Source organism: Mus caroli, unplaced genomic scaffold (genome assembly GCF_978045245.1).
Source record: "Mus caroli unplaced genomic scaffold, Mus_caroli_1 scaffold_4, whole genome shotgun sequence".
Lineage (NCBI taxonomy): Eukaryota > Metazoa > Chordata > Mammalia > Rodentia > Muridae > Mus > Mus caroli.
Genome location: NW_028227259.1, coordinates 127,553,404 through 127,573,771, shown reverse-complemented (window position 1 = coordinate 127,573,771; position 20,368 = coordinate 127,553,404). Strand labels below are relative to the sequence as shown.

Sequence of the window (20,368 nt, the reverse complement as noted above, 5' to 3'; positions counted from 1 at the left end):
CTGCCAAGTGCTGGGATTAAAGGTGTGCACCACCATCACCCAGCAAAAGAGGGCATCGGATCTCATTACAGATGGTTGTGAGCCACCATGTGGTTGCTGGGAATTGAACTCAGGACCTCTGGAAGAGCAGTCTGTACTTTTAACTGCTGAGCCATCTCTCCAGCCCCAGGTATAACTTTTAGACTGCAGCTTTATCTGGCTACCTAAGCTAGACAAGGTACAACCTTGCTGTCTACTCTGTACGAGGTAATAAACAACATCCAACCAGAAAAAGGAGTGTCTACTGCCGGCCTAGCACTTACCTGGTGTTTAATAATGGCAGCTAGCCATTATTAATAAATAATGACTAGAGTTATTAGTAAATAATTATTAGTAAATAATAACTCTGGTCAGCAGCAGAGTCTCCTACAGGGGACTTACAAGACTTACAAAGGAAAGCTGAGCAGCCCGGGAAGGCCATCTCCACTACCACCTCATTTTATTCTCTATTACAATGGGCTCAGCCACCAAACTCATGATCAGAACTTTTTATTATTATTATTATTATTTTCTGAAATGAAACCATTGTACATTGTACAAACAATATCTACCGATGGAATAAATAAGTGAAAAATTATACTGCTTGCTGTACAACACACCAAAAAAAAAAATTGTAAGAGGAAAAAAAAATTAGGTAACAGTGAAAAAAGGTCTTTATACCTCTAACCAGGTCCTCGGCGATAATTAACATTCCAAACCACGACACCGTCTGACGATGATGGGCAGTCACCACCCTCTGAGAATCGCTTAAGAGCCTTCCTTCCGGGTTGTGGGTGCGAGTGCTGCACTTAGTGGAATGTGTAGCCGCCATCCCCCCACCCCCTTCAAGTGTTGGGGGAAAGTTTGCGCTGGGAGCCCTTTAGGCCGTGGGGCCTGTTGTCCACGGAAGGCATTTGCTTAGGATCTCCTTTGCCCCTGGCTCGGCCAGATGAAAGGTCTTAGATTCTGTGGTGGGGATGCAGGCTAGGGGGTTCAGGGTCGGGGGACCATCGGCTCCCCGAGATAAAGAGGACCGTGGCGGGGAAGGAAGCACATTGGATTTTGCAGTCTGACCGCTCCTCGTGGAAGGCTTTTCCTGGCCAGTGTGGAGTGCAGGGCTGCTGGCTCTTTGCCTGGCGCGGCCGTCGCGGGGTGGGGGGACATCCGAATGGTCCCCTCCGTCGACGGCCCATTCCTACGTTCAGGCACTTCAGAGAAAAACTAATGACAGCCTCGGTACCTCGAACCTCATCGTTGTCTTCTTTCTCAACTGTATCGACTCCTCCTGACTGTCCAGAGAGGCTGCGGAGGGTAGAAGAGGTATAGGCGGCCCTGGCCGCGCCGCGCTGGCTCAGCTCCGTGGATGCCCATGTTGGGCTCTCCCTCAGCTGCTTACGTTGTGTAACCTCTTGTTTCCCAGAAAAAGAAATAAATATCCAAATTCATCTTTCACCAGAACGGAGTTTTGCTGCAAAAGAAAAATGCTGTTGCCCTAAATCTAGAATCTGGAGGTAAAGACGCCTTGACCTTGAGATCTGTTCGGAGGTCATGCATCCGGTTGCTTCCGGGCCAAGACGCAGAATACAGTTCTGGACAGAACTGACCGCCTGAGGGGCAAAATCGCTAAGTACAACAATTTTTTTGTTTTTTAAGACAGAAACATTTTAGCATCGCTAACTTCAACATTACGATTTTTCAAAGTTTTTTTTTTTTTCCCTTATTTCAGGAGATATTTTTGCATGAGGTATTTAAAATTCAGGAACATTTTGATTCTTCTTGAAGTATAGGAAATAGACAGCTCCCTTGAAACCAAAAAAAGAAATGGGAGCCGTCCCCTCAGAAACTCTTAGAAAACGGAGCCCGGCAGACACTTCTCGTGGTGGTTTGGAGAAAGATCCACACGTCAAAAGGTGGTACCTGAATATGCACCAATTATCAAACGAAACAAAAAACGAAACAAGAACAACAAAAAAACAAAACCCATCCCGCCCGCCCGCCCCTCCCCCCAAGACACAACTCATAGGGAGTTCGAACTCCAGTGCAGTAAGAAAGCATAGGGGAAGCTTTTCAGATCTGAGGGGTCCAGCAAAGGGATTAAGAGCAAACCAGGCCTCAGAAATCAACAGCTGAGCAGTCCATCTGTCCAAGTGGCGTCTCCACTGAGTGAGAGAGCTGTCTCCGTGCAAGGAAGAGCAGGGGAAGGAAGCGCCTCGGAGGCTCCTTTCTGGAGGGCGAATCTGTGTGCAAATCTTCCCGGTTCCTCTGTGCCTTGCTTCTGGCCTGAGGCCCAATGGTTAAGGTCCGGTCCCCAGAGGAGACCAACAGCACGGTACTGGGAATGGGTCTCCATCCACGTGTAGCCTCTCAGAGTCAGGTCATACCAGGCACATCCTGCCTGGGGTTTTGGGGGGCTTGGGGGTGCAGTGGATAGGAGACAGGGACAAAGGGCAGCAGGTTACCATGGATTTGAAATCCAAGCGATGTCCTGTGGGAGAGTTAGTTCAGCACCAGCTATTCCTGCCGGCTGCCGGTTCCCAACCTCCCCAGCCCTGTACTATCCTAAGGAGACAAGCTCAGTCGGTCATTTCGTCTTCGGAGGACCTGGAGAGCGCAGTGCCAGTTGTGGCCAGAGTTGGGGTGTGGGGTTGGGGGGCGGAGGGGAGATAGGGTGGAAGTGCCAGAAAAATCTAAAGGCTTTTGCATGTCAATCTGGGCTACGGTGCCTTGCAAACGCCTAGCCTCCATGGCTCCAAAAAGGTGAGGGCGTGTCCTGAACCAAGGAGGCCAGCCCTCGGGAAACAGGCCCGTGAACTTGTAGCCCCAGGGGCCTGGAAGTTGGGGCTCAGGGTGTGCCCAAACACTGCTCACCTGAACCGGGGGGGGGGGGGGGGGGGGTCACTGAAAGGTGCCTGGTCTCCCGCCGCTCTACCCTGCTTGCTTTGAAGCAGTCTTGGGGCAGGGAGGAGAGAGGCAATAAGGGGTGGGGGTGGGGGCAGCAGCCAACCAAAACAAGTGGGCACTTTGCCAGGAGAGATGCAAAAACCAGGAAGCATGCCGGAGGTCACCTCTAGGGTACAAGGCACAAAAAAAGAAAGCAGAAGGAATTGGTTGAAGAGCCAAAAGCCCCTATGGAAAGCAAACTCCTGATTGGTACCACCCTCGAATAGCTTATATCGTTAAATAGAGAAGTGGGGGAGGGGGATACAGCAGCAACACAAATGTAATCTTGGCTTCCGAGACAGTGCGCACACACTCCTGAGCTGTCGACCCACCTCCCCGAGGGCAGTCACTTGAAGGTTCGAGTGTTTCGGTTTCACAGCAGAGTCCGTCAAGTGTCTGCGAAGTTCCGTCACCGCCCGCCGCTCTGGGATCTTCTTGGATTTGCACTTTAGTAAACTTGAAACGTTAGTTCTGCTTGCGCCCAAGAGGAGTTGCTTGGGCCGTGTTTCTAGAATTAAGCCTGCTGATGTACCTGCCATGAAACATGGACCAGAAGGTTCCGCCGGGCCGTCTACATCTCTTCTGAGTTCTGTTGAGAGGCTTCCAGCTTCATCTTTTTAGATGGCGGCACTCCTTCCAAATCCTTCCAGGAAGAAGAGAAGTGACTGGGGTCAGTACAAGCAGGGAGGGCCAGCGGTCAGGGCGCAAGTTTGGGGGGGGGGAGGGGCTGGGGGGGGGAGAGGGGGAGGGAGAGAGAGAATTGTGTAGTTCTGACTGAACCCCATGAGCAGTACATGTGTGTTGTAGGGATCCCAGACACACAGGGAACTTTAAATGTGGATCATGTTTCCCTGGCTGTACCTGTGGAGCATGAGGCTTAGTTCTGCCACCCACCTCTAAGGTGGCTCCCCCCAAACCCAGAGCTCTTTAACTTCAGGCTACGGGGACCTGGCTTAGGGCAGACGCTCAGGAACGGACACATGGATACGACTTGGAGCAAAGTGGTCACAGAGTTCCCAAGAAGTCTTACGGCCACCCTAAATAAAGGTTTACCCGTCTACCACCAGTCGCCGTTGGACTCTCAGACCTTGCCTATCACCAGAGACCAAACTCCAGATAGCTAACTGGTACTCCCTGGCCTTTCCTGTGTCTCTGTGTTACCACACGCGTGAAAGAAAGCCGGTGCCTGGACAGCAACCCACAGTTCCCTCTTTCCATCTACCATGCCCACGACTCCCATTAGCAAGATCCACCTGCTGTACCTGTCCATCTGTCTGAGCTGTCATGACGTGGCCTCTCTACAGGTGTCACCCAACATCACCTGAGCCTGCTCCTTAAAAACTGTAAACCGCTCATGGAAACGAGGCTGCCAACCTTTGTCCCACTGACTTGAGAACACAAGCCTGACCTCTTAGCAATGCTGGGAGGTGAGCAGCTCCACCCCCACCCCCACCCCCACCACAGTCTATCTGAGCCTTCTCTCCAAGCCTTCTTACACCTAAGTCAGCCCCTCCTTATGATGGTCAGCATAGAGCCTGCTAAAGACCTGGTCCTATTCCAGGCAACAGGGATACAGGGCCAGCCAGGCAGATAAAGATGGTCTCTCATTACTCCCAGGCTGGCTTTGAACTTGCTATTCTACTCCCTCAACTCTCTGAGTAGCTGAGATTATTGGCAGGCACCTGCATATCCAGCTGACTAGAGCTGGATTGGAACCCGGGCTAGATTCCGTCATCTGCCTCCTGCCCCTGGGCCTTGGATCTGCACTGGACAATCCAAGAACGATGTTGATACTTGGTTGTAACACAGAAGGGATCTGAGCAGGGGCCGTATATCACATGCAAAATGTCAAACAATAATTGGGCCTTTAGGTTTCTGAGGTCATGTGTTCCTTAACCTTAAGGATGTGGGGTCATGAGCCAGGCAGTGGTGGCGCACGCCTTTAGTCCCAGCACTTGAGAGGCAGAGGCAGGTGGATTTCTGAGTTCGAGGCCAGCCTAGTCTACAGAGTGAGTTCCGGGACAGCCAAGGCTACACAGAGAAATCCCATGTCCCTCCCTTCACCGGGATCCCAGGTGGCATACACAGGCTTATACTTGGAGCGACTGCTCAGTGGACAAGCAGTGTCCTAACAGTCCAACAGGAAGCAGCACAACTCTCAACACACCGTGGAGGACCCTAGCCCCACCCCACGGAGGCCGAGCTGCAGGTACCTGAGAGACTGCCGACGTTTCTGCCGCCAACCCTGATTCTGCAGATGGCTGTCGTTCCGCCTTCTCTGAGCTGTTCACCGAGTTTTCCATCGAAGACTGTGAATTTTGCTCCTCGGATGCATCTGAGCAAGAAGCGAGACAACAGAAGCTGTTTTTCAGACACACGAGAAGCTGCAGCAGATGGGCCAAGGACTAAATATACCCAAATCTGGGGACTTTTATGGCTGGGGGCTTCCAGAGCTGGATTGGACTAAAGCTTGGGAAGTTTCTGATTTATCAACTAGCCAAACAGTTATAAGGAGCCAGGTCACAAGTGGGCTCCCGGGTCTCCAACCCTTCTTCCAGGCATACCTACTCTCTGTCTAGAGATATTTAGCACATAATGCTGCCATTGTCTGGCGCCCTCTGCTGGCCACCAACTACTACAGCAATCATGGCTGTTGCCCGGCTCCAGCAGGGAAGCTACGGCCACAGAGGCTTCACTAGGCTGTTGGAGAGAACTACTATTCTCCTAATCAGAGAGAGTGGGGAACAAGTGTTCCCAAGAGTTAGTTATTTTTATCTTATGTGGATAGGTGTAAGTGCTTGCATGTATGTCTGTGTGCCACATGTGTGCCTGCTGCCTTCGGAGGCCAGGGGAGAACATCTAATCTGGAACGGGAGTTACAGAGTTGCTGGGAACCAAACTTGGGTCCTCTGTAAGAGCAGCTAACACACTTAACTGTCGAGAAATCTTTCCAGTCTCTAACTTTTAAAAAAACAAAACACATTTGTCTATTTAGCATACATGTTTGCATGCCACGGTGTGCATACGGCAGTCAGAGGACCACTGGATGGCGTCAGTTCTAGCCTATCATGTGAGTTCTGGTGACTGAACTCAAGTTGGCAGGCTTACGGACAGGCACCTTTACTGGTTGTGTCATCTTGCCACTCCCGTCTTTTTCTTTTGAGACAGGTCTCAAATATTCTAGGCCAGCCTCAGACTCTATTGGTGGCTAAGGATAACCCTGAACTTTGGGTCCTATGAACTCTGCCTCCTGAGTGCTGGGATCCACAGGTGCACATTGCCAAAGCCAGATTATTTGGTAGTGAAGATCAAACCCGGGCTTTGGGCATACCCGCCCTGGGTGAATACTCTATCAACTGAACTCCATCCTTAGCCCAGTGTTTCTCTTAACAATAAGGATGACTCTAAGTGACTTGAGCAATGGCTAACCATTGAGGGAAAGAAAAAAGCATAGTTAAATTCAACTGACACCTCACACCTCTAAGATACACAGGCTAGTATTTTAAAGACCTCGGTTCCACCTTTCTAGATTGTTCCCTCACGTGCATATAGGTTTTTCCATCTCTCTAAATGGTGATGGCACAGATGTTTGCACATCTTTACAAACTCTCTATACACAAATTCTCTATATTACAATCTGGATGAACAATAGCCTTCTGTGAAGCAATCATTTATCTAATGATACTGATCACTTGGTTATTTGTTATGCTCTATGAAGTCTCCCTCTTGCCCTGTCTCACAATTTTTTTTTTTTTTGGAAAAAGGAAGGTAGAGGTTGGAAGAGGTGATGGGGGCTTGGAACTCCATGGGTCACGGGAGTTGATCTAGAGATTCTAGGACACACGACGGAAATGCTTCCTCCAGATGCCATCCTGGCTTAGGCTGTTCACACACGGCCCAGATGACAGGTCACCCTGACTTTATTTAAATTTGATTTTTAATCTTGAAGATGGGGTATATGCCCAAGCAACCATGGCTTACTTCCTGAGGCAGAGGAATAACAAAATACAGAATCCGGGCATGAACTAAAATTATATAAATGATACGGGCACACAGCCAGCAGCTGTATAGAATCTGAGGCAGGTGGGCTACAGACAGCTAGCTGCTCACAGGGCGGGTAGGAGCTTCAAGATGCTTCAGGTGTTCTGCTACTGTACCCAGACTAGCAGCCTGCCTTTACGCGGTTGGTCAGAGTTTCTGTGCTGGGCTTTCTTACAATCCACAACTGAGGATGCAGAGGGAATCAGTTTGGAGTTAGATTTCCGCCTGGTGAATCACCGGACCAGTATTTTCTGTCCGAGACCTCAGCCTCCCCTATAAAGACAAGGTTGACGACAGCCACCCAACCCTTTCCAGGGGCTGTGAGGATTTACCTGGGTTGGCATGGACAGATCCCAGTCAGGGAGGCACGAGGCTGTGAACCTAGCATTTGGAAGGCTGAGGCAGGGGGGATAAAGAGTTCAAGGCCAATATGGGTTACAACCTGTTTCAACAACTCCCACCCCCAAACACAAATTAACCCTTGATGGGAGTAACGGATGGATTATCTAGGACACAGACTCGAAATCTTTTCATTTTCCCTTGAGAATCCATGTTAACGGCAGTTCCTCAAAAACTTATATATGACTTTTTTTTTTTTTTTTTGAGACAGGTTTTCTCTGTATAGCCCCAACTATCCTGGAACTTGCTCTATAGACCAGGCTGTCCTTGAACTCAGAGATCCACTTGCCCCTGCCTCCTGAGTGCTAGGATTAAAGGTGTGTACTACCACACCTGTCATGATCTAGCAATTTTACTTTCTAGTCCAGAGACCAGAGTTTTGAATACAAATGCCACAAGAGCGCTGAGTGTGGTGGTGCACTAGTGCACACCTTTAGTCCCAGCACTCGGGAGGCAGAGGCAGGCAGATTTCTGAGTTTGAGGCCAGCCTGGTCTATAGAGTGAGTTCCAGGACAGCCAAGGCTACACAGAGAAACCCTGTCTCAAAAATCAAAAATCAAAAAACATGGGCTGGAGAGATGGCTCAGCAGGGAAGAGTACCAACTGCTCTACCGAAGGTCCTGAGTTCAAATCCCAGCAACCACATGGTGGCTCACAACCATCTGTAATGAGATCTGACGCCCTCTTCTGGTGTGTCTGAAGTCAGCTACAGTGTACTTATGTATAATAATAAATAAATCTTTACCAACCCCCCCCCAGAAAAAAACCAAACCAAAACAAAAACCCAAATGCCGCAGGAGCACTATTCACAATGGTGAATTCAGCGGTGGGAACATCCAAATAGTATTACAGTAGATATTACCCAGTCATAAAATGGAAGAAAGGAGGGCCAGGGAGATGGCTCAAGGGGTGATGGCGGTACTAGCCACAAAAGCCTAAAAACTCATATTTGTCCCTAGAATCCGTGTGAAAATCAGGCCGGAGTGGCACACATCTGTAATTCCCAGCACTTTCGAGATGGGAGGCAAAGACAGGAGATAGGCTCAGAAACTTAAGGGCCAGCTAGCCTGGATGCTACAGAACAACAGCAGAAACAAGACAGAATCTGTCTTGACAAGGCAAGACATGTGATGTTCTTTTTTGTGAAATGTCCACAACAGGTCAGCATGCATGCTCGCACGAACACACACACGCACGCGCACGCGCACACGCACACGCACACGCACACGCACACACACACACAGCGGACTGGTCATCATAAGGGAATGGTGATGGAAGGCAGACAGGATGGTACTTTGTGGACTGAGGGAAATTCTGGAACTACACAGAGGTAAAATGTTTCTTCTTTGGGGCCCTGGAGGTTGAGCCCAGGGTTTCCTCATAGACTAGACATGAAATCTACAGCTAAGCTTTATCATCACCAAAGTGGTTCATTTTGTTTGACTTTCTTTCTTTCTTTTTCCTTTTTGGAGATAGGTTTCGCAATGAAACCATGAAGCCCAGGCTAGCCTCCACTCTGTGGTCTTCGTACTTGAGTCTCTTGAGTACTGGGACTACAGATGGGTAGCAACTCCGGGCCTGGGGCATGAATCTCCTGTGACCAAACAGGAGACAACACTGGGACTGGGAGACGGCTCAGTGGTTAGATACACTGGCTGCGCTTCCAGAGTACCTGGGTTTGGTTCCCAGCAGCCACATGGTGGCTCCAAATCATCTGAAATGTCACCTCCAGGGGCTCTAACACCTTCTCCCGACATTTGAGGGTACCTGGTATGTGAACGATGCACATACATACCTAAGGCAAAACACGCACATAATATATATATATATATATATATATATATATATATATATATATTTTTTTTTTTTAAAGGAGGGAAATGTTAGGGGGTCAGGCATGGCGGCTCCCTAACACTTTTTCATTCTAGACTCAGGAGGCAGAGGCAGGAGAATTTCTGAGTTTCAGGCCAGTAGAGCATACATAGTATGTTCCTTAAAGAAAATGGGAGGGGGCAGGGAAGAGAACAGTTGGATATGGAAGTGCATATTTGCACTTGGGACAAAGACGTCAGGAGTTCAAGACCAGCCTTTGCTGCTAGCAAAGAGGAAAAGAAGTGTGGGGGTGTGTGTGCGTGTGCGTGTGTGCGTGTGGGGGGGATACAAACCAACCATGTAAATTTGTATTCTATTTCATAATCGATTTGTTTGCTTTAACAGAGAGCTAAACTAACAAGTCTGCCTTCTCGCTGTCTTTGCCTCTGCGGCAGCTTGTTTTCCACGTACACTGGGCGCTGCAGATGAGAGGGAGGGAGGGAGAGAGGGTGGGTAGGTTGGTTTACCACTCCCAAGGCAGTCAGTCACCAGGGATTCAGAGGATCACGATGCCCATTTGCTGGCAGAGGCATGCCCAGGCTCGAGGCTTCCTTGAGAGCCAGGCCTGAGGGCTCAGGACAGCAGCCTGTTCTCTGAGCACCCTAGTGCTTCTGGAACTCACCCAAGGGAAATTATTTTCCCGGGGCCTAAATTTAGTCCAGGGAGCTTGGACATTATGTCACTCCCTTAGCTCAGTCAGCAGTAAACAAGTTCAAAGCAAGGTCAGCAGCTGGGGAGGGGGTGGGGGCAGCCCACCCTGTCTCAGTTTCCCACCTGTGCCTGTGCCCTTCCTATAGGGAGCTGAGACAGGTGGGTACAAGTCCTGGGGTGACTGTAAGAGGACCCCGGTATGGTTGCCATCTGGGCTTATAAAGCTTTTGCTGCAGTTGGAGGGTGGGGGTATGAAAGACAGCTGTTAGGGAAGCAACATCACACAAGCAACTCTTACAGCTGAGCCGTAACCAGCCTGCTAGGAGAAAAGGGGACCCAGATTCAAATACATGGGAAATGAGGCCACAGCCAGACAGCAGGATAGGGATGAAGCCGAGCTGGCTCCAGACATGACTATACTTGCCCCAGTGACCTCAGAACCACTCACCCACAGCAGTGGGGGGGAGGGGGAATGAGGGGGCTCTCCACAGCTCTCCAGTTCCTTCCTTCCACCCCGGAATTCTGCTGTGCACCTAGCTGATATCGACACTTCCTTCATTCCTTGCTACAATCTGACAAGGGAAGCCACTTTTATCTGTCCCATTTTAGAAACAAGAAAACCGGTAGGTGCAAGGGAGTCGCTGTTGCCTGTCCAAGGCTACTCGGTAGTGGACAGCAGGTTAGCCATGGCTATGGCCCATCCCAGCCCCTCTACCTTCTGCCTAAAGCATTATCTAACCAGCAAGATGCTGGGAAGAATAGTGAGTGTGCCCGTCTGTAAGGGCCCTCAAGCTAAGAGGTCACAGCCACAGATGTAAATGGCAGAGGGCTGCCACTAGGGAAGTTTCAAAGAAACGTGTGTGTGTGTGTGTGTGTGTGTGTGTGTGTGTGTGTGTGTAGGGATGGGGCCCAGGGCCTCACGCACTCTGCTGCTGCCTCTTGGGGTGGAGGAAGGCAACCACAGGAGACCTGAGGTAGAAGAGACTCACTTCCATGCACATCCTAACATCTACATGGTTCCCTGTGCGCCGGTGAGTTTTATCTCAACTGGACACTGGGTCTCCTGCGCAGAAAGAAACTTAACTGAGAAAATTCCATCAGAATGGCCTGTGGACAAGCTGTAGGGCTCTTGATTGATGGGAGGCCCCACCCATTGTGGGCAGTACCACCTCTGGACAGGTGATCCTGGGTGCTATCAGGAAGCAGGCTGAGCAAGCCAGTAAGCAGCAGTCCTCCATGGCCTCTGCTTCAGCTCCTGCTCCAGCTTCCTGCTCTGAACTCCTGTGTATGAGTCTGTGATATGGAACGGTAAGCCAAAATAAACCTTTTCCAGCCCAAGTTGTTTATGGTCATGGTGTTTTATCGCAGCAATAAAAACCTAACTAAGATTCTCTCTCTCTTTTTTAAAAAAGATTTATTTATTTATTTATTACATGTAAGTACACTGTAGCTGTCTTCAGACACTCCAGAAGAGGGAGTCAGATCTCATTACGGGTGGTTGTGAGCCACCATGTGGTTGCTGGGATTTGAACTTCGGACCTTTGGAAAAGCAGTCGGGTGCTCTTACCCACTGAGCCCCTAACTAAGATTCTCAGTATACTGACCTACAGACCCATGTCTGCCTTACCCAGGGGCAAACTTGCACATGGGCACTCTCTTGAGTGGCTCAAAAAATGGTGGCCACCTAAATCTGAGATGATTGAGCCTAGCAGAACCTCTCTACCTGCTCTCGGGCATCCTACAGGGCACTTTTGCTCTTTAGGGTGACGTTAGCTAAAGTCCCAGGCTGCACACTCTCCAGCTCGCTCTACTGGTCAGTCTGGCCCTCTGCAGTCCAGGTTCCAGCTTCCACCCAGCACTTCTTGTACAGCTTGGCAGCACTGACTTCCCACAGTTCCCTGTGTTAAACCTCTCTGGGACTTGGTTTCTCTGACTGGAATAGCTGCCCTCCTGTAACATCACCTCATCTTTTAAGCATGGGTCACACGGCATCACTGCCAAGGAACCTTCTGGAGGCCTCCAGTTTCCCTTTCTTTACTATGACCATGACCTCAAAAGTCTCAAGGCCTAGAGGCCAGATAAGGCCAGGATGAGACAAGTGGAAAGCAATGTGAAAGAGAAGTAAATAAAAATAAATCTCTTCTTCAAAGGCATAAGCATTTCTCCATTAACCTTGAACTCCATATGTGGCCAAGGATGTCTGAACTTCTTTCTGGTCCTTATGCCTCCATCTTCCAAGTGGTAGGTAACACCACACCCAGTTTACTTAGCATTAGCGATAGAATCCAGGGTTTCTTGGATGCTAGGCAATTGCGCTACCAACTGAGCTACGTCTCCCCCGCCACCCTCACCAACGTCAACCCCATCCTCGTGTGTGTGTGTGTGTGTGTGTGTGTGTGTGTGTGTGTGTGTGTGTGTGAGAGAGAGAGAGAGAGAGACAGACAGACAGACAGACAGAGACAGACTGGGGATTAAACCTATAGTTCCTGTATGCCTGAAAAGAGTTCTATCATTGAAATATATCTTTTGCCTTTCACCTACTTATTTTTATTTTATATGTATGAGTGTTTTCATTAAATGTAAGTATACCACTTACATGCAGCCCTCGGAGGCCAAGAAGGCATTGGGTTGTATCCCCTAGATCTGGAGTTAGACAGCTGGGAGCTACCATGTGGGTCCTGGAGATTAAACCTGGGTTCTCTGTAAGAGCAACCAATGCTCTTAACTGTTGAACCATTTTTCCAATTTCTTGGCATTTGCTCTGTAGCTCAGGCTGGCCTGATAGTGGTTACCTCGTACCATCCTCCATTGGACTGGGATTTCAGCTCTCTAGAATCACAATCAGTTATCAGGCTTGTGTCACCTCCTCTGCTCCTCCGACGGCCTAGCTACCACCCTTCCCAACACAGGCAATGGTGCAGTGGCATACTGGTATTGCCACCTTCCACCCTAAGCATCACATCATCTTCTCTCGGTTCTTTAGGTCATGTCAACCCATGCCCCTTGTCTTACTGTCTATACAAAGCCAGGGGGCAGTGGCCTTATGAGCTCACCACTTTTGAAGCCGAGCCCCCCTCTGACTCATCTTACTTTTCCAGCCCCTTACATCTTCTCTGGCCACACTAACCTTGCCTCTTCCTTAGGACCTTTGTACCACTTGCTCTCTGCCGACAATGCTCTTCTCCCAGATAGCCCTCTGGCTTCTTTACTTGCCTAACTCCACCTTCATCCACTTTTGTCACCACAAGGAAGCCTTTTCTAACTACCTACCTAATTCAGCGAGACTTTTTTTTTCCCTGAGACAGGGTTTCTCTGTATAGCCCTGGCTGTCCTGGAACTCACTCTGTAGACCAGGCTGACCTCGAACTCAGAAATCTGCCTGCCTCTGCCTCCCGAGTGCTGGGACTAAAGGCGTGCGCAACCACGCCCGGCTTCAGCGAGACTTTTACTTCCATTCCTAATTCTTGTGATTTTATTTGCTTTATCTATCTATTTATTTATTTATTTATTTAGAGACAGGGTTTCTCTGCCTAGCCCTGACTATCCTGGAACTCAATATGTAGACCGGGCTGGCCCAAACTCCTTATCCTCCCGCCTCTACCTCTCAAGTCCAAGGATCTCAAGCATATAAAATATGCTCAGTTTATGTGGTGTTGGGGTTCAAACCCAGCCCAATTGTCTGATTTCTCTCCTTTTTTAGTGGCTCTAAAGCAGGTCTTACTTCTCTTCTATAGTCACGGCCTGGCTTGGCACATGGCAAAGCCTTCTTAAAACCCCTGTGGCTTGTCTGGCTGAGCAGCAGCCCCTCTGCACCCCGTCTCTGGATGGCAAGTACCTTCAGCTCCAGGGTGCTCTTTTCCATCAGCCTGCGCCTCATCAGCCTTGGCTTCAGTGCCATCGCTGGGCACGGGTGCGTTGGGCTCTGGGGCAGGGCTGGAGTTGCTGCTGTTCTCTTGCTTGATGGGGGAGGCGTCTGCTATGGAGCTCTGGTTGCTGTTATCATCTGCACAGGAACAGAGCATAGGCTGACATCCTATAACTGCTGGGGAGAGGCGAGTGCCATCTCCCTAGCCTGCACCCTCCAATGAGACAGACGAAGAGATGAGAGGAAATGAATGGGGTGGTGGAACTAATCATTAAGCTGGAGACAGCTCTGGGGCCCAGGGTACAGTCATTTTATTTTTTTATTTTTGGAGGGGAGAGCATGAACACAGTCCCCAATGACCAGAAATTACAGTTGAATTTCTCACATTTGGGAGAATTGCAGGGGTGATGTATAAATCGGCACACCCCAAGTGCAATGGAGGAGCCTCACCCTTGGAAACCACCTCCTGGATCGCCTCTGCTCTGCCAGGGAAGCACGAGACGGCCATTTTAGACCAAGAACCCCCAAGTGGTGATCTGACAGAATCCCTCGGTAACTCGGCAGCTCACACTCATAACCCTACCGTTTAAGAGCAGAGCCTGGAGGATTACTGCAAATTCGAGATCACCATGCTCTACCTAGTGGGTTCAGGATAGCCAGGACTTCATACCGAGACTGTCTCCAACAATAAATAACACGTCTTTGTAGGCAACGCTACCCATGGAACCTTGTAAAACTGAGGAGGGCAGAGGCCATCCCTGCAAACCTATGTGCACGGAGAAAGAGCATTAACGCTTATACCATTATGTTCTGAAAACAAGGTCTTGCTTGCCATGTGGTCCAGGCTAGCCCCAAACTCATGACCTCAAGCAATCCTCTGGCTTTGGCTTCCTAGTAGCTGGAGACTACAGGGAGACTACAGGCATACTACCATGCCCAGACACTGCATTTAATCAATAACTTACTGATGGGCACCTACCTACCTGGTATTGTTACCAAAATTTGTACAGATTGGGGAACTGATCCCTCAGATCTGTTGTTTATTTTATTTTTTTTTCCTCTTCTTCTTTTTTTTTTTTTTAGGACACAATTTTATTTTATTTTTTCAAAAGATTTATTTATTGTATATAAGTACACTGTAGCTGTCTTTGAGCACTCCAGAAGAGGGCGACAGATCTCATCACAGATGGTTGCTGGGATTTGAACTCAGGACCTTGGGAAGAGCAGTCAGTGCTCTTAGCCACTGAGTCATCTCTTCAGCTCCCTAGGGCACAATTTTATGTTGCTCAGCATAGCACTGAAGATGACTTTGAACTTCTGATCATCAGCCCTCTATCTACCCAGTGCTAGGCTTACAGGCACGGGCTTCCCATCCGATGTGGACCAACTCTCAACTCCTAGCATCTCTTTTCCCTCCACCTGGAGTGAGTGACAGGCAGTCACACAGCCCAGCTGATCTCGGTTGACTATACTCCAGAATGCTAGTTACATAAAAGCGTTCTCTTGTGAACGCTCGACTTGAGAAATACGCACTCTCCCCATTTCCCCAGGCCAGGACCCAGATGCATGTGTGGTGAAAATTCTGTTAATAAACGACATAATAAATTTTCATGAGCATTAATGTCTGACGAGGCAGATGCTGGGGCCTGGCCTGGGAACTGTGATCCAAAGCTGACATGGCTGAATCTCTGGACTACAGACTGCAGCTCAGGTGACCTCTACAGTTCCCGCTGGGCCCCTTCCCTGGCCTTCTGGAACGGTCTTGCCAGGCCAACATTTGTCCCCGAGACTTCATGCTTGGTCACCCCTGCCTTGGTCTTGGTTGTTCATGAACTAAAATGAAAATGACCAGAGGTAGATATGTGGCTCTTTCTAATCTGCCCAGGCAGCAGGTTTAGATGCTGCCCACAAAGCCTCTCTCATGTCAGCCCGAGCACAGGAAGCTATCAGCTGCTAATGGGGCAAGATGACTTCCCTTCTCTTAGCCTTAGCTCTTCATCTGTAAAATGGGCTTTGTCATCTGATACTTGGCACATTAGGACGACTTCATAACGTAGCTGTGAGCATGCCAAGGGTCTTCAGAGGTTATCTCATCTAATCCCCACAAAGACTTCATGAAGCAGGCACAGCCACTCTGTTCTACAGGTTAAAACCAACCAGAAGGCTCGAGGTTACATCACTAACATAGGATGACACCAGGAGGGAAGTCAGAGAGGATGCTTCAGGAAGCCAGGGAACCAGGCCACATCCTGGATCTCACCTGAAAAGAAATGAATTCTGACTCATGGATTCTAGACTTGAACCTGGGACACATCGGATGACCTTGAACTTGATTCTCCTGCCCTTCTCTCATCTGCTGGGATTAGAGGCCTGGACCCCCACATTCAGCTTACACAGTACCAGGGATGGGACCCAGAGCTTTGTGCCTGGCATGTGAGCACTCTGTCAACGGAATTACATCCTCAATCCTTGTTTTTTTGTTGTCGCTTTTGGTTTTTGTATGTTGAGACCGGGTCTCATGTAGCCCAGGTTGTCCTCGAACTCCTGATCCCTCTGCCTCCATCTCTGGAGAGCTAGAATTACAGTCCTGAGCCACTACCCTCAGTGGGACCGTGGACCTTTCTCTGCTCATTAAGCAGCAGCAAAACTCCATTGTGTTTTTGTGAAGCCAAGTCAGTAAGAAACAAGGCTCCTTGATTAGATGTCAGGGGTTGGAGATCTAGCATGGTCAGTTTGGGTAAATGGGATGTGCTGGGTAATTTTATGTCAATTTGACACAGGCTAGAGTCATTTGAGAGGAGGGAACCCCAATTGGGAAAGTGTCCCCATAAGATTTGCCTGTAGGAAAGCCTGCGATTGGTGGGGGAGGGCGAGTCCACTGTGGGCGGTGTCCTGGTGTTCTATAAGAAAGCAGGCTGAGAAAGTCATGGGGAGAAAGCCAGTGAACAGCACCTCTCCGTGGCCTCTGCATCAGTTCCTGCCTCCAGGCTCCTGCCCTATTCGGGTTCCCATCCTGACATGGATGATGAACTATTTTGTGGAAACATAAGCCAGATAAATCCTTTCCTCCCTAACTTGCTTTTTGGTCAGGATGTTCATCATTAGCAATAGTAACCCTAAAACTGAGGGTACTTCCTGCCTCTGTCTTCCCAGGATGAGACAGGGCTGTGTCTGAGGGCATCAGCAACTCAAGCAAGCCACTATTCCTTTTTGACTTCGACGGACCTACCACAGACCACCTTGTTGTACTAGAGGTTTAGAGTGGTCAAAAGGACAAGTGCACGCATGGGCCAACCAAGATGGCTCAGTGGGTGAAGGTGCTTGCCACCAAGCTTGATGATCTGAGTTCCATCCCTGGAACCTACTTGGTGGAAAGAGAGAACCATCTCCTATGAGATGTGGTACACATATGTCTCCCCACCTCACACACAAAATAAATAAATGCAACAACAACAACAAAAAAAAAACCTTCAAAAGTACAAACATTAAAATTAAGATCAAAACTTGGACACATATCCAGTACTTGGGAGGCAGAGACAGGAAGACCATTATACATTTGAAGACAGCCATTTGAATTATAAATTCAAATCCAGCCTGGGCTATAGAGTAAAATGGCTCAGTAGATAAGTGTGCTTGCCACTAAACCTGGGGACCAGAGATCAATCCTCAGGACCCACACGGCAGCTCACAACTGTTTGTAACTCCAGTTCCAGGGGATCTGATACATCCTCCCCTCCCATTGGACAGGATACAAATAGCAGAATACAAATATGCATAAAATTAAAAAATCCAAAAAAAAAAAAAAGGTGGAAGAGAGATAAGCGTGGCAAACTCCGGTAGAAGAGGGCGAGCATGACTCAGTGACCAGGTGGACTAGAGTGGCCAAGTCTCCCCTAAGGGATGAAAGCTGTTCCTGCCTGAGCCAGCTGCTTCCGGCTCAGTAACACCTGACTTCTCAGACAACAGCAGTAAAGCAGGTTTTCAGACTTATAAATGCCAAAAGCTGCTAATCGTTTGAATCTTAAATGTCCCTAAAGGCCCACATGTAAAAGGCTAAATCCTCATCTTGATGCAGTTGGGAGGCTGGTGGGCCTGAGGGGAGGTCTCTGGCCACTGAAGGGATCCCCTTTAAGGCATACCCACCTCACTTTGAGACACTGTTTTACTCCCCGCCCCCCCCCCCCCCAGAGACAGGGTTTCTCTGTGTAGCTCTGGCTGTCCTGGAACTCATTATGTAGACCAGGTTGGCCTCGAACTCAGAAATCCACCTGCCTCTGCCTCCCAAGTGCTGGGATTAAAGGCCTGTGACACCACTGCCCTGCTGTTTTATTCTCATAGCGCAAGCTAGCCTAGAATTCACCATGTAGCACATGTTGTCCCTAGATTCGTATCTTCCTGTCTCAGCCTCCAAGTACTGGAACCACGGACACGAGCCCCCAAGGAAGCCCGTTCCTCTTCCCCTTTGGCTTGAAGCTTCCTCTACCTTGATGCCCCCACTGCGATGCACTAGCCCACCAGAGGCCTCAAAACAATGGCATCAACTGACCAGACCGAGCCTTTGATGCCCTAAGCCCAAATAAACCTTTGCTCTTTCTAACCGTACCAGCAACAAAAAGCTCCTGTCACAGAGAGCCAATCATTCTCACAAGAGCAAGCCGGCGGGGACAGGACAGACCTGATGAGACACAGCTGATGTTTTGGCCCGGCCTGGCCATGAGGTGTGTGCATTTTCTGGATGCTTCATGGAGCCACAGTATGACTGTGAGCCTTTCTTCCCAATAATAAGGCCAGAGACACAGAGACAGAGAAATGGGCAGACAAGGCCAGGAGACTGGTTACATTGTAGTCCAAGACTCACCCTGATGGGTGGGATGCATGTTACTTCTAAAATCAGACAGCTAAGGACGTGTGACTGGCACAGAGGCAGTGCCCAGGTCCCTATGGTGACGGTGAGCTACTCGGAGGACTTCCCCAAGAGCAAAGCAAAACTGGAGAATGGGAAATACCCTCGTGGGTCTGGTACGTTATATCCCCAAATCTCCCTGGGTGTGTTGGCTGCTGGGATCGCCTCCTGTGAGATGGTCACCCCCTCATCCCTGGGTGAGGAGGGGGTGTCGTTGTTCATGCTCCTGCTTTGTTCCTTGGCTAGGTGTGCCAGGGAGAGAGGCGTCTCCCCTGAAGAGCTCCTCTGTGGCACAGAGGCCTGGCAGTCCCGCCCAGCCCTCCTACCCGGTGCCTGGAATGTGAGCTAACCTGTTAGAGAAACAAAAACACAACTTAGGCCCAGGCAGGGGGAGCGGCTGGGGTGGGGCTCACCGTGCATGTCCATCATCCCAGGAGACGAGCTGTTCTCTGGAGTGGTCACCTCCGAGCCACACTTTTCGTCCTTGCCTTTCTTCTTGTTCTTGTTTTTCTAGAGGAAAAAATGGGACAGAAACCCAGTCAATCATCCAAGAGTTCGTGTGTGCGTGCGTGCCTCTGTGTGTGTGCGTGCGCACACTGGGGAGTGGCATAAATATTTAATTCCATCAAACAGTCAGAGCCCCCAAGCCTTGGCAGGTTGTCTCTGCCTGCATTTGAACGTGGCCCACGAAGTGTTCCTTGCCACCCTGGGATCAAAGAGTCTCACCAAGGGAAGGATTCGGAGACGTAATCTCACCTATCTGTGGGGCTGTTACCTGCAGACAGGCACCCCCCTGGCTGCTGGGAACTCTCTCTTCTAGAGAGAGAAACTAGGGGAAAGGCCACAGTCGCTGTCACTGCTGACCGGGGTAGGTACAACTGTGACAAAGACACAGGCCACTCATTTCCAGCAGCTTAAGCTCTTTGGTGGCTGTTGGGGCGGGGGTGGGGAGGTGGGGGGAAGCTGCTTTCTCAGAGTGTCAGGAAGGACAGAAAACTCAAAGAGGCAGTGGAGAGTGAAGGGGGAGCTTTTAGGGTGCTGGGGATCAAACCCGGGGCCTCACGCATACTAGCCAAGTGCTCTGCCAGTGAGCCACACCCCAGCCCCCAAGAGAACAGAATTGCGTAGGTTCTGCAAAAATAAATCATGGACGGTCTGATCACTATAACAATTGCCGAGACTAAGGCAATCTCTTTGGATTTTCATCAGAAAGATCTGCAAGATACGACGTTACGATACTTCAATATCGCCTAGACAAAGAGGAACAGAGCATGCAGCTGCCACTACCTTTGGGTATGTTGAAGGGTCTCCATCTATTGTGTACTTGTGAGCAGAGGCACTCTGGAAGGATAAACACAAACTGGGTGCACTGGTACCTTCAAGGAGGTACTCAACTTGGGGTGTGTGCATGCAGCGATAAAAGGCAGGTTTACGGAAAAGATCTGCTGCAAAATTAATATTTAAACATGGCTGCAGATAGCCCAGCTACTAAGAACACCGGCCGCTCCTGCAGACAGCCCAAGTTCAGTTCCCAGCGTCCACAGAGTGGCTCACAACCACCTGCAACTCTACTGCTAAGAGATCCAATGCCCTCTTCCGGCCGGCCTCTGAGAGAACTTTGTGCATGGGGTACACATACGTCTATGCAGAGAAAACATTCATATGCACAAGAAGTATGA

General features: G+C 49.5%; 1 protein-coding gene across 2 annotated transcripts in view; it reads right to left on the bottom strand.

Moving 5' to 3' along the window:
- Window positions 1-2,899: 2,899 nt before the first annotated feature.
- Bcl7a (BAF chromatin remodeling complex subunit BCL7A) overlaps window positions 2,900-20,368 on the bottom strand; it is a 28,007-nt gene continuing 10,538 nt past the window's right edge. For both annotated transcript variants that reach the window (XM_029477679.2, XM_021162704.2), the window contains 4 exons: window positions 19,103-19,199; window positions 13,757-13,924; window positions 5,172-5,293; window positions 2,900-3,601 (listed from right to left, as the gene is read on the bottom strand). In XM_029477679.2, coding sequence (XP_029333539.1) covers window positions 3,530-3,601; window positions 5,172-5,293; window positions 13,757-13,924; window positions 19,103-19,199 — 459 coding nt within the window. In that variant the 3' untranslated portion in view covers window positions 2,900-3,529. The remainder of the gene's footprint in view (window positions 3,602-5,171; window positions 5,294-13,756; window positions 13,925-19,102; window positions 19,200-20,368) is intronic.